The sequence below is a fragment of the Pteronotus mesoamericanus genome, unplaced genomic scaffold, assembly GCF_021234165.1.
Source record: "Pteronotus mesoamericanus isolate MK-2021 breed Mesoamerican mustached bat unplaced genomic scaffold, CSHL_Meso_final contig_33, whole genome shotgun sequence".
Lineage (NCBI taxonomy): Eukaryota > Metazoa > Chordata > Mammalia > Chiroptera > Mormoopidae > Pteronotus > Pteronotus mesoamericanus.
In genome coordinates, this window is record NW_026555135.1 from 4,398,619 (window position 1) to 4,412,718 (window position 14,100).

General features: G+C 55.7%; 1 protein-coding gene across 2 annotated transcripts in view; it reads left to right on the forward strand.

Annotated features, from left to right (window-relative positions):
• Nucleotides 1–9,060: 9,060 nt before the first annotated feature.
• Nucleotides 9,061–14,100, forward strand: part of MYO7A (myosin VIIA) — a 66,357-nt gene continuing 61,317 nt past the window's right edge. The window contains exon 1 of one of the 2 annotated variants that reach the window (XM_054576158.1): nucleotides 9,061–9,174. In XM_054576158.1, coding sequence (XP_054432133.1) covers nucleotides 9,076–9,174 — 99 coding nt within the window. In that variant the 5' untranslated portion in view covers nucleotides 9,061–9,075. The remainder of the gene's footprint in view (nucleotides 9,175–14,100) is intronic. The other variant, XM_054576159.1, reaches the window with a different exon arrangement.

Below are 14,100 nucleotides of genomic sequence, written 5' to 3' on the forward strand. Positions count from 1 at the left end.
CTTGAAGGTCAGTCAGAGGTGAGAGCTTAGGGTCTTGCGCTTTTTCTGAACAATTGTCCATTCCTGGGCATGTACATGGTCTCTTGGATTCCCCAATATACCCAGGAGATTTTCAAAACCCTTGTTTCCTGAAGCATCTCACTCCTTGCTTTTCCTCCAGGCTTTCTAGAGTGTCTATAATTTTTCCTCTGGCAGCAGTGGCTAGTTCATTTGCCTTTGTATATATTTGACCAGTGCCCTCCACAGTAGCTTGCCTGCCCTGAGAGACTTCCAAGTTAGGGAAATAAAAGCAAGCCCTTTGCATTATCCCCTTAATAACAAGGCCTGTTCTGTTCCCTCTCACCCTAAGAACCCACACCAGGGATGCAGGCTGCTGTCTTCAAGATTGCCACCAGGGCATAGGTGAGTGGCGGGTGTGTGTGTTAAAACACCACAAAGCTCTCCTGCCAGGTTTCAGTCACCTTTCTCTTCATTAAATGCTCATTGGTTACTGTAAACCTTTGAATATTTTCTAGAGTTCCAGTAAAGTAGATTCTGATAGTTTTTGCCATGTTTTGTGTGTGTGTGTGTGTGTTTGTAAAGGGATATGTTCTTGGAGTTCCCTACTGTGCCATCTTCACTGACACTACTTGCTGATGACAACTGACATAGTTATTTTCTGAAATCTTTTGTCCCTACTTCCTATATATCCTTGGGTAGGTCCCTAAACCTCCTCTGGACCGTAGTCTCCCCATATCTGTAAAATGAGGGGCCAGAATTGGGCTGGATGGTGGTGGGCAGAGGTGAGGGCAGAACCATGCGAGGCACCAAAGAATACAGAAAGGAAGGTAGTGGGGAGGGGGCGTGGGGACCAGGGGGCACATGGCTCAGTGGAGCCTTGGTGGCCAGGAGGGAGCCGGAAGAGGGGTGTGGGTGAAATGTTCCTGGCAGAAGGCGCAGCACGAGCAAGGGTGGGAGGCCCTATCCTGGGCCATCGGGCTCCAGGAGATGGGCCTGGGGTCGCAGTGAGCCCTGGTTCTAGGAGAGGGTCTGGTGTGATGCCAGGGCAGGTCACAGGGGCATTAGACCTGGTGCACAGGCCACCTCAGGGCACGGGCCTATCTCCAGGCTTCAGCACAGGGCGCAGGGGGTTGAGGGACTGAGCAGAGGGTCTGGGTCTGGCAGGTGCCAGACTTTCAGCGCTTCGCTGGGTCTCTTTCCACCCACCAGGCCTGGTTTTACCATCTCTCCCTTCCTTCTGCCTCTCTGTGCGTTGCTGTTCCCTCTTCTGAATGCCTTCCCCCTCATGTCCACTTTAAAAAATTACAATAGCCATTTGCTACCTCTTCACATGACTTGCTCAGTTAATAATAACCAACATTCACACAGCACATTTGTTCTAAGGGGCACCAATCTGAGTGAGTTACACACATTTACTTACTTAATCCTGTCATTCCACAGCTGAGGACACAAAAGCAGTAGAAGTTGAGGAACTTGCTCAAGGTCACACAGCTTGCGAGTGGCCTACCCTGGATTGTACCTAAGCTATCTGTCTCCAGAGTCCAACTTTTTAGTGGCCATACTACCCTGTCTCTCCAAGGCTACTCTGTCCCTTATCTGGTGGTACCATTCTTATCTGTGTCTGGGTCTGTCTACCCTTTCACCCCTGGGCTGGGAGCTCTAGGACGGTGTCCCCTAAGCTTTGCCCTGAGCCTGAGAAGATTGGTTAAATGGACAGATGGAAGGATGCCTGGAAGCCTACACCAGCACCTGCCTGTGTCTTTATCTGCCCTCACTTTCCCAGAGGCAGCTAGTGAGCTAGAAAGACCTTTGATGCACCTTCCCTTTAGTCTTAAAAATTCACGAAGTTTATTGTGTTCTACTCCAGAACATCCCCACGTTTTGTTTTGTTTTTTCATAGAAAGCATACTGATTTTCTCCAAAACTGCAGTCGAGGGGAGGTTCCAGGTGCTGCATGCATGCTGAGGCCCACAGCGGTTGCCACCTGCTGCCGGCCTGGTCAGTGGGGGTGTGACCCCACCGACCCCGCCGACTCTTGTTCCCATGGACACCCTGGGTGGGTGAGCAGGGCTCTGTGTGTTCTTGGGCTTGACTGTGAGGAGGTGCCTGCTTGAGAGCAGGGTCCCGATGAGGGCACAGGGAATGGGTGGGGATCGTGGCAGTCAGTCCAACTGTGCTGGGTGGCACAGCACTGCGTCTCCAGGGTCTGGGACAAGAGTTTGCGGTGGAAGGAAGCCTGGGTCCAGCAGGGCAGCTCAGAGTTCGGTGTGAGCCATCCCTCCTTCCTGGCCATCCCCCCTATTCCCCGCCGTCGTCCGCTTGTTCGTGGCGGGAGCAGTGGGGCTTCCAGAATCCCAGACAATGTCAAGGGACAAAAACAGGAACAAGAGGCCTTGAAGAGAGAAGAGAAACAAGGAGGAAAGAAGAGAGGAAGCTAAAGATAAGGAAGGAGAGGGAAAAGGTGGGGGTGGATGGAGAGTCACAGGGCCTGGGAGTTCCACACCCTCTGCGTGGGCCCCTGGCCACCGTGGCTCACAGCCCAGCATAGACCAGAGCCAGGCACCCAGTCCTGTGCCGCTGCCAGGACACAGGAACCCAGCGTGGTACCCGCTGTAGAGTGAACTCTGAGCCCTCAGGGGTTGCTTGATGGACTCAGGAACTGGGAGGCCCCTTGGCCCCAGGCCTCAGTGCTTGCTCTGCGGCTGGAGATCAGCGGCGGCCGGCCTCAGAGCCGGGTACAGCGGAGACAGACTCGTCATTCCCCCAAAGCCTCCCATCTGCCAACAGCCCCAAGATCTTTATCTGCCCTCACTCTCCCAGAGGCAGCCAGTGAGCTAGAAAGACCTTTGATGCACCTTCCCTTTAGTCTTAAAAATTCACGAAGTTTATTGTGTTCTACTCTAGAACATCCCCACGTTTTGTTTTGTTTTTTCATAGAAAGCATACTGATTTTCTCCAAAACTGCAGTCGAGGGGAGGTTCCAGGTGCTGCATGCATGCTGAGGCCCACAGCGGTTGCCACCTGCTGCCGGCCTGGTGAAGCAGCTGGAAATCCCGGACGATGTTGGGGTGATGGGGGTCCCGCCAAGATGGGAATGGGGCCGGGGCGGCGCGGCCGCCCCCTCCCTGTTCCGGACCACGGGCGTCACCTAAGCCGCCGTTGCCATGGGTCCACGGCAGATGGCCCGGTTTAGGGTTCCCCGAGGGCGGCGCGCACAGGATTAGGTGAATTAGGGAGCCCGAGCTGAGCCGCTGCCGCCGCCACCGCTGCTGTCGCCGCCACTGTCGCTGTCACCGCCACCTCCAGACCCTCCGCGCCATGGAACCCCCGGCCTGTGCCGAGGACCCCGCGGACCCCGCGGACCCCGCCGACCCCGTCGACCCCGCCGACCCCGCCGACTCCGCGGACCCCGCCGCCTCCGCCGAGGGGCGCGCCAAGCAGCCTGGCAAGTGGGCGCTGGTGCGCAACCTGAACCAGGCGTTGAAGACTTACGCTCTCATGCCGGTGAGGCCCGGCCCGGAAGGGAGGGTGTCCCCCGGGGACCCCGCCGGGGCCTCAGTTTCCCCTCCTGTCAGGCGCCAGAAGGGCCCTGGGGTCCCGAAGCCTCAGGGTGCACGCAGGACAGGGGTCGGGGGAGGGGGTTTGTTGTACTGTGTGTGGTTCCTGACTCTAAGCAGGACTTGGCCGCGGCTGCCTCTCCCTGGGCGAGCTTTTGCATTTCCCGGGGTGGATAGGCCAGGCCCAGCAGGGTTTTCCCCGCCTTCACCCGGGCCCAGAGCAGAGAGCCATCCAGGTGCCCCAGGGACCTCGGTAGACGTTGGGGGACTGGCTGGCCCACTGAGTCTGCTCTATCACCTAAGGTTAGCAACTGGACACTTGCGCAGCACAGGCACCCTGGCAGGTGGACTGGCTCACCTTTCCCACCTGTGAAAACGGGGCTACCCCAACCAGTGTCCTAGAGTAATCGATTATGAGGATGGGGGGCTGGGGGAATGTCCTGAAACAGACTCCTTTTCATTCCTGGAGCACAAGACATTGAGCTCCAGGCCCTGCCCCAGGGGAGGGAAGAGGCATAAAGGGCTAAGGCGCTTGATGGGAGATGCGGCTCACGCCTTGCAGAAAGGTGGGAGCCATTCAGGTCAACCTACTTTCACAGGCACTGACTTCCATTTTAAGTCTGGTGAACACTGAGGCCCAGAGAACCAGAAAGACTTACCCAGTTTCACAGTGTGGGTGGCAGACCTGGGGCCTGAACCCAGATCTCTTTAACTCTGTGTTCACTGTGGATGCCTGCCTGCTTCCCTGAGGGAGCCCCACCAGGGTTTTGGTGTACCCCTGAGGGCTTTTAGACAGACCCATTCTAGGAAATCACTTCTGGGGCCCGGAGACCCTCTGCTCCAGCCACTTACGGGAGAGCAGAGAATCTGGAACTTGCCCCAAGTTACACAGCCACACTGAGGCATCTGTCACTCCGCAGATGGGGTTTTTGATTCAAGGTGAGGTCCCTAGTGGGGCGCCCCTCCTGATGGGTGGTAGGAATGGGGCCAGATGCAGTCACGGGCTGCCTGGCATCTGGCCATGGGGGTGGGAGGCCCAGAGGGGTTAACCTGGGGCCCAGGGTCCCTTTCTTCTCATCCTTCTCCCTGCCCCTCAGAGAAAGAGTTTCATACTCCTTTACATCTTCCTTCCTCCATTCCTTCCCTCACCCAACCAGCGACTCCTGGCTCATGCTCTTTTTGGTTCAGGCTCTGCAGATGCTCACGGTTTTATTGGTCACTGATTTGATGAGTGACTGTGGCCAAGTTCTTTCCTGTCTTTGGGCCTCAGTTTCACCACCTGTGCAATGAAGACCCTTACAACCTGACTGTATTCCGATGCTCTAGGGACTTTCCCTGGGGCCACAGGAACTTTCCCTCTCAGGGGTTCTCAGGGCCCAGAATTCTCCATGAAGCTTTCTAGCTGCCATTTTAGCTTCTTTTCTCATGTTCTGACCCAGAGCAGAGACTGTTAAGTCACCGCCTTCCTGGTATCAGTCTTCAGTTAGGGGAGTTCTAGTCGCTTCTGTTTGCTATGTGACCCTGAGCTCCTCACTCAGCCTCTCTGAGCCTCCAGTTTTGCTGACACAGGGTCTTTCATTTTGGTTAATTTTTGTTCCCTGACTGAGATGCACTTTCTGTGTGCCAGACTCTGAGCTGGGCTGGGGGATACAGGTGACTCACAGACAGTAACCTTGCCCTCTAGCTACCCTCAGCCCAAGCTTCCAGCTTGCCTGTTGGGCCCATGAGTCATCTGCGGGCAGAGACCCTATCAGCGCTCCCCATTCTGCTCACAGAGCTGGGTTCAGGGCTGAGCCCAGGGCATGCTGGGAAAAAACCACCGGATTTGGAGCTTGTCAGGTTTGCCTTCATGCCTGGCTTTACCACAAAACAGCGGTGTGAACTTGGGCACTGTTTCTTGGCCTCTTTGAGATGATAAGTAGAGATAGAATCTTCTGCTTAAGGGTTATCATGAGGTTCAATGAAAAAGTTAATTACAGGAAAACTTCTACCTCACGACCTGGACCATTCTGGTGATAACTGAGTTAGTCCAGGGCAACGTCCTGGTGCCACACGTGCCACGGCTGGCCTCCGTCAGTGAGTCGGCCTTTCTCTGTGTGCACACACGCGCCACACATTCTCCTCTCTCATGCACACTCTCTCACGAAGCCTGTCCAGAAAGTATCCAGCCACATGCTATGAAAAACAGACATTTATTGAAGAAGCTACAAGAGGCAAGACACATTGCACACAGGACAATGATGCCTCAGTCCCCTTCCAAGTAGGTAACTTGGGACCTCACACAGTTCTCCCAATTGCCATCAGCTGCCTCATCGTATTTTCCTGAATCTCACTGACTGAAATCTCTTCCCTTTCAAAGGTGATTGTAGTTCTGGGAAAAGCCAGAAGTTGCGGCTGCTAATCTGGACTGTAGGGGGGCTGAGTTACCTGGGTGATTTGATGTTTTGCCAAAAAACTGCACCAGACATGATGTGTGAGTAGGTACATTGTTGTGATGAAGCTGCCAAATCACTAGTTGCCCATAGCTGCAGCCTTTTGAATCATCCTAACAGTTTCTGCAGAGGAATGTTCAAGCTTAATGCAAAATTTGATGCAGATTCATTGCTCTACTCACTCAGTCATTTTGAATGGGATGGCCACATAGTGTACATGCTCACTCAATGGTGTCTACTGCCCCCACTGACTATTACAGCGAAGTTATCCTTGTTAATGCAGGTGCATTCCAGTGCACTCTCCTTGGCTGCCAAGTTACACTGATGTTGCGCAAACTGTTACTGTTATATTAACACATTGCGTACCGCTCACGGGGTTTCTCATGTTTCACGCGTCATCCGTTAAGGACCGCTCACAAGTTTTCTCGTTTTTCACGCGCCATCTGTTACGGACTTTAGATGTCAGCACACTGTCTTGTCCACATCGAATGAAGCAATCTCATTGGTGGAAACCGTACAGGTCAATCTACAAAAAACTATATAATTGCACGAACCCATAAAGCATTGCAGTTACATTGTATTTTGGTCATTCGACCCTGGCGTATGTCTTAGAGATTTCTACGCGGTACGCAATGTATTAATAATGGCTGGACTTTTTCTAGACAGACCTCGTACACACTCACATGCTCTCACATATATGCTCATGTGTGCTTTCTCTCTCACTCTCTCTCTCTGAGAGACAGGTTCTGCTTTTCTGTGTGTGACCCTGGGGAGTCACAGATGAAAGACTCAGACTCAGCCCCTCCCTCAGAGGGCTGCCAGCTACTGGGGAATGGACATAGATGGTGAGGACCCAGCACAGTGCGGGCTGCGCCGAGGGAGGCCTTCATTCTCAAAAGAGCAGCCAGGGTGAAGTGTTGAAAATCACTCCATTCTCCTGCTCACAGCCTCCCAATGGCTTCTTGTCGTACTTAGAGGTCCAGCTCCTGTCCCTGGCTTTAAGGGCCCGTGTGACCTGGCACCTGTTCACATCTGGCTCTAGCTTGGAGCTGCCATTACCGCTCCAGGCACTCTGCCGGTTCACTGCTTCGTTGGGAGCAGGACTGGTCCACAGCTGGCTCTCCGAAAATATGTGCTGAATGAATGAATAAGCTTTTCAGCACTTGGGGAGGTGGAGAAGGAAAGTAGGGAGGTGGGGAGAGACCAGGGAGAGTTACTATTTGTTCTGGATCTGGACAGACAAGGCGTGTCCACTTTTTGCAGAGGTGGGGCGGGGGGCTGGTGGAAAACAACAGCCTAAGCAAGGGTGTGCCAGGTGGTCCACAGGCTGGCACTCAGAGTGGGAGAGGAGGGCAGCAGGAAGTGCAGCTTGGGCTTGGGACGGAAGCAGTTGCGAGGTCTGCAAGTTTGTGGAAGCAGCTGCGCAGCCCGGGCCACAGCAGATGCCCAGTAAACACGTGCGCTCTCCTCCCTGCCCGGAGGCTTTCCAATTAGTCTTACTTTTTCTGGGAAACACCTTGTGTTTGGAGTAAACCGGTCTCTGACACGCCCTAACCTCCCATGAAACGAAGGCCCACAATGGCAGCTGTGGCTGAAAAACAGTTGGATGCGATAGGAATAGGAGGGGGCTGAAGCAGTGACCTTGGGAGTTGACCTTGGGAGTTGACCTTGGGACTCACTGAGCCTGCCTCTCACTGAGACACGTGGAAACTGAGGCTCCAAGGGGTCAGTGACTTGTCCAAGGCCAAGCAGGTCCTACAGTCCAGCCTCCAGACTCATAGCCCAGAGCTATTTCAACTGGACCATTCTCACGGGCTTATTTCACTGTGAATTAGTTGTATCCGCTGTTAGGTTTCCAACTACTGTTTGATAGTAAGTTATCTTTTTATTAGGATGTTTACATTCTCTTACCCTCCTGTGGAATTTGGGAACCACCAAAAAGAATGCTTTTCTTAGGATTAGAATAAAATCCCAACTTTTGCCTCCAGGCCAGTGAGAGCCTTTGTGCCCTGGGTCTTGCTCACCTCCGTGACTAACTTCTCTCCTCAGGTCCTGACACAATGGCCTCCTTGCTGTTCCTTCCTGCTGCAGGCCCTCTGTACTTACTATTTTTTCTGCCCAGGTTTCTACCCTTGTTCTTTCCTGGTCCGGCTGCTTCTCGCCCTTCAGGCCTCAGCTCAGAGACTTCCTCCACAGAGTGGCTTCCCTGGCTCCGCATCCGCTGTGGGCCACCCAGTCACTCCCCACCAGTCAACGTGGTCATGTGAACGTACTTGCTCAGCTGTTTGGGTTCTGTGTCCTCCCAACCAGAGGGCGGACTCCATGGCTGCTGCTCCATCCTCAGCATTTAGATCAATTGGTGCCTTGTACTCAGTAGGTGCTTATCATGTTTGTCGAATGCGTCGGTGCTGGAAGTGGTTGTTCTAAGTCCACTTCTCTGACTCTGGGTTTTACCTGTGGCTTCCATGTGCCCTTCCTGGATATGCATGGGGAGCCAGGCCCTGTGCCCGATGCTGCAGGGCACACCAGCATGACACCCACCCACCCCAGGCTCAGGGCTCTACCCACAAGCCAAGAGACAGTGCAACTAACTCGTATCACAGGGCCCTGTGTAGAGCGGGGTCACTGTGAGAAACCCATTGCTACAACTATGAGAATTGACCCTGAAGATGACAGAGGCTGTTTAGGTGGCCTGTGGGGACACTTCTTTAGGACAGAGGAGAAGTGGCTTGGGTGCCTCGGTGTTTCTATCTAAAACTCAATGAGTCTGCTGTACACGTGTGAGGTGAGAGCCTTGGGCAGAGCCGGGCTCTGAGCAGGCCTGGGCGTGTGTGGGTGGGCTCCCAGCTCTTCTCTCTGAGCCTCTGCTTCCTCATCTGTCAAATCGGGACAGCGATGGCTGCCACAGGGGAGGGCGCCAAGTGGCTCCCAGCAAGGGCGGGTACCCTTTCCTTCCCTCTCTGGTGGTTGTCACAAAAGCCTCTGGTGGTCGTGGGGGGTACAGTATTGCTTGGAGGGATGCCCAAGCCCTGCCCCTGCTCAACTGGCCTGCGACTGTCTCTCACCCGCAGGGAGACTATGTCTGGATGGACCTGAGATCCGGGCAGGAGTTCGACGTGCCCATCGGGGCGGTGGTGAAGCTCTGCGACTCTGGGCAGATCCAGGTGGTGGACGATGAAGGCAATGTGAGTGGTCCCCCCTTCTGCCCCTGCCCCCCACCTCAGGGACGAGGCTGACGAGTGGCCTGAGGTAGGGCCAGGCAGTGACTGCCCCGACGGGGTGCCCTCACGTCTGCCTCTCGCTCCCTGGAGTTTTCGCCACTGCTCCTGGGGGAGAGGGCGCTCCCCCTTCTGGCCCAGGGCACCTATTCCGTGTCCACAAGTGTAGTCCATTCTGTCTACTGTTAGAGACGTGAGTCTGCGTGTGTGTTTGTGTGTGTGCGCGCGCGTGCGGTAAGGCAGGGTGGCACTGGGCTGGGAGCTCCGCGGGCACAGGCCTGCTTCCGGGTCAGACTAGATTCAGACCCCATCCTGCCCCCTTACTAGCAATGCCAGCTTTGCCAAGTCTCTGTCCCTCCTAAGCCTCAGTTCTCTGTTCTGTAAAATGAGGGTAATGGGACCTGTCTCATAGGGTGGTGACCCACAAATAGATCACACGCAGAGAACACCTCAAAAAAGTGAGAGTTAGTCTGAAACTGCTCTTAGTCTCACTCTGCTGGGTTACAGCATCATGTGAATTCATTGTCCACCTTGGTGCTGCCCTGGAAATCAGCCTAACCGATTAACCCTTTATCTCCTGTGGCCCTGAGGGAAAGGGACATGGGAAGCATGAGTTGGTAGGTAGTGAGGCTGGGGCTTTGGGGAGGGAAGGAAAGGTACGAAAAATGTGGGTGGTCTGGGCGAGGGCCCAGAGGGAAAACCTGGGGCTTCTGAACATGTGTGCATGTGTGTTGCATGTGCGTATATACCTGGGGACACACAGACGTGGTGTAGAGAACAGCGTTGCAGCTTAGCAGGGACATGAGGGGCGTAGGGAGATTCAGTTCCACCGTAATCTGGCTTGTGCCCAGTGCTGTGCTCGGTGCTGTGCTCCGTTCTGGGGGCACAGAGCTGGGACGGAGTCCACATCTTAACCTCCTCGTCTGACGACAGAGAAAGAGGGTACAGTGACTCGGAGCAGAAGGTTCCCTGGGGACAAGGGGAGGGTGCAGGACCCTGCAGCCCCTGGGCGCCCTGTCAGGGTCTGCACAGCCCTTTGACTCAGTTCTGTCCTTAGGTCCCCACAAGCATCTGCGACAGGCAGGGAGGGCATCCGCTGTTACCCCCAGGGGAAACAGGGGCGCAGAGAGGGGCCCAGAATGAGTCACACAGCTGGTGAGCGATGGTGCTGGGATTAGGCCCAGGACCTCTGGCCTCCACACGTCCGTTTCCCCTCCCAATGTCTCAGTGGCAACTTGGGGGCTCAGGTTCTGTTAACCGCACCTTTGTCCCCTGAGTTTGGGAGCGCCTGCAGTGTCGTTCCGGAGGCTCCAGCGCGAGGGCTCTCTAGGAAGTCACTGTGAGGCCGCAGCCACAGAAGGGGGGCTGGCAGCACAAACAGGCCCTTGAACCTGCCTGCAGCCTCCGGGGTGGGGCCCAGGGACTCTCTCTGCAGGCTTGGGTTTCACCTGGGTCGTGTTGCATGTCAGATGGTGTCCCGTAACTGTGTCACCGGATCTCAGAGGTGCCCTCCCACCGGCCCCGACTAAGGCCCTGGGAGTGGGGGCTGCAGAGCAGGGAGGGCCATGACTGGAGGTGGAATAGGGGCCGGGGCATCTGGCCTCCTCTTCCACGGGGCTCTCTCAGCCCCCTGCCCTCCTCGCCCCTCCAGGGCACCTCTTCTATTCCTGTCTCCCCGCAGGCTGCTTCAGCTTGAGTGTAGGGACCAGGCGACTCACATCTGGTTCTCCAGAGCTCAGCAAAGGGTCTGCCCGGAGAGTGTTCTCCCTAAAGACTCAATGAATGAATGAATGAATGAATGAATGAATGAATGAATGTTATGGTTCCAGTGCTCACAGGCATCCTAACACTCTGCCTTTGCCCAAGTGTTCCCATTGCCAGGTGCACCCCTCCTTCCCTTCCTCTGCAGACCACGTGCTCCCCGCCTCCCCGAGCTCAGTGCGGGCCAGCTCTTTTCCAAATGTGTCCGTGGTCCCTGGAATTAGCCATCTTTTCTCTCCCTCCCTCTCCCCACTCTCTCTGGTATCCCTGCAGGGCCAGGCCCCGGTTTCTGCCCTGCTCACACTTTGGTTGGTGTTGTAGGGACCTGTGGACACTGATCTGAGAGGTGCTGACGCCAGCTGGGGGGCCTTCCATGCAGGAGAGGCGGGGGGTGGGGGGAGAGGCTCAGCTCTGCCATTTCACCGGGCGAGCCACTGTACCTCCTGAGTGTGCCTCCTTCCTGTAAAACAGCAGCCGGTAATTCCGTTATGAGGAATAATAATACCCAACACTGGCTGAGCAATTACCATGCACCAGTATTTTTTGGACCTACGGGAGTAAAACAAACGTTGGTCTTCATTGTATCAAGTAATCTTCCCAACATCCCCCAAAAGAAAGGGCAATTATTCTAATGCCCGTTTCATAGATGAGATCATGGAGGCTGGGGGGAGCAGCGACAAGCATGGAGCGACAGGGTCACACAGCAGGGTCACGCAGTGGCTGAGCTGCCTTTTAACTCTGTGCTGAGCTGTTGGGAGGAGGGGTTATGGGCTGAGAGCTGGGCTGAGGGGGGAAGGCAGACAGCCTATCCGGGAGGCCTCCCGCTCTGGCCCACACCGGGGCCTGGGGCCCAGGCAGTGCGAGGGACCAAGCAGAGGGAATTTTCCAGCTGGATCAGCTTTTATCAAGAAATAGGGTGTCTGGGTGAGAGGAATGTTCCACTTGGGATTGGAAAGTCCAGGCACGTTCTTCGATCTCCCCACCCGGCTCATTCATGCCCTGGGAAGAGCTGCGTGAGGGCTTGACCTGCACTGGGAGGCTCCTGGCCCGGGAGGCACTGTGAAGTGCCAGGGACACCGGAGTTGTGGGCAGTGCTGGCTCTGTCCCTGAACGCTCTGATGGCCTGTGCAGGCCACCACCCTGCTCGGTTGGTAGTCTCCCATGTGAGGTGAGAGGGTTGGAACAGGAGACCTCTAGGGTCGCCCCATGACTCGGACTTCTGCTTCTAATTCAGGCGCAGGCCTCAGCGATCGCCAGCGGGCCAGCTGGCCTATTAGAGACTCTCTGCCATGTCATTTGTGCCTGGTCCCTGTATGAGGCTCTGTGGAAGGGATGCAGCAGACATCGACTCTGGCCTCCAGGAGCTCTCAGCCTGTGGGCACCTGTGAGGTCAGGGACAGAACTGCGCTCAGACAAGGGCGACCCAGGGTGATCACTGCCTTGCACTGGGAGGCTCAGTCAGTGTGGGACCCAGAGGATGCCCCTGGCCCTGCCTGTGGTGGAGGTTGTGGGGGGAGCGGGCCCAGGGAGAGCACGAGGGTGCGCGAGGGTGCCAGGGAAAGCTCTGGAAACTAGGGACCACCTGAGCTGAGCCGCAGAGGCTGAGTGGGAAGAAGGTGGAGGGAACAGCGTGAGCAAGGTCACAAGCATGTTCGAGGCAGTGGCTACCAGCCTTCGGGGGCTCGGAAGCGCAGGGGTAATAACTGGAGCAAAAGCTAGCAGTCCCTGTGTCCAGCTCATGCTGGCCTTCGAGTGCCAGGCTGGAGAGCATGGGGGGAGGCAGAGAAGGGCTGAAAGCACCAGAGCGGTGGGCTCAGACTGGTGCTTGAGGAAACTCCCAGGAGATGAGGGAAAAGAGGGGAGAGCTGGAGGTGAGAGGCGGGACAGCAAGGGGCAGGGATCAGATGAGAGATGATGGTCTGGACGGTGGGGGGCTTCAGGTTGGCGAGGAAGGTACTTTAGAGGGCTGAATGGGTAGGAGTGGGCGACCGGTTGGATTGGGGTGAGAAGGGATGGGGAGGCTGATGCCCAGATTCCTGCCAGCGTCTGTCTGTTGGGGTTGGTTATGCCAGGCGGGGCCTGGCCGAGAGTCAGGTGTGAGTCATGACATCACACCTACTCAGCAAGTCCTGGGGTTTGAGCTGGAAGGGAGTGGAGGGGTCCTTTTCACCTCCCTCCCCAAAAGTCGGGCTGGGTTCTGAGGTCCCAGGGTTTTGTCATTTGGGAAGAGGGAGGGGAGCCAGAGGCCTGTGGGGGCTTGACTCAGGCTGTGGCCGCACCCCAGAGCACAGGTCAGACTCTCACTTCCCTGGAGTGCTGGGATGGTGAGGAGAAGAGGCTGGAGACTACGGGGGCAGGGGGGTGGGTAGGGTGGAAGGGGGCGGAGAGGGGGCTATGCTTCCAGCACTGGGAGGAAATCAGGGCTTTGCAGGTTTGTTGAAGGAGCCAACGCTATTGGCCATATGCTCCACTCTCTGCCACCCAGTGGCAGCAGGGAATATTGCAGGGAAGAGGTGGGGTGTCAGAGGGCAACCTCTGTCCCAGTTTCTGCTTCAGCTCAGTCCTGACAGTTCCCCCGCTGCACGTACATCGGTCGACAAGCCCTGTGCAATACATCCCAAACGGGTCCACCTCTCCCCCTCTCCACAGCTACCGCCTTCCTTCACCAGCCTCAGAGCCTTTGCTTTTGCTGTTCCCCAGACCTGAAATGTCCTCTCCCAGGCCTTCACTTTACTGTCACCTCCTCAGAGAGGTGGTCCCTGACCATGCTATCTAAAGGAGCTCCCCGGTGATTCTTCATCCCGTGAGCCTGTTGCTTTATTCCTGGAACTATCTGAAGTTACTTTTTGTGCTTTTTTTTTTTTCTTTCCTTTTTTTTCTGGAGCCTAGAGCAAAAGCCAAGGCTAACTCTAAGTATTACACTTTTCATTCCATCCTGTAAAGTGGCTGGGGGACGCTAATCCCCTTTATGACAACCGTAAGGTGGGGCCAAAGTCCCTGGCCTGCCTACCTCTTCAGCCTGTAGAGAGAGTCTCTAAGCGGGGGAGGAGGAGGGGCCCACGGGGGTTGGGCGTAGGTGGTCCCATCCTCATAGACTCAAACCTGGAGGTACTGATAGCCTTTGTCTGTGGA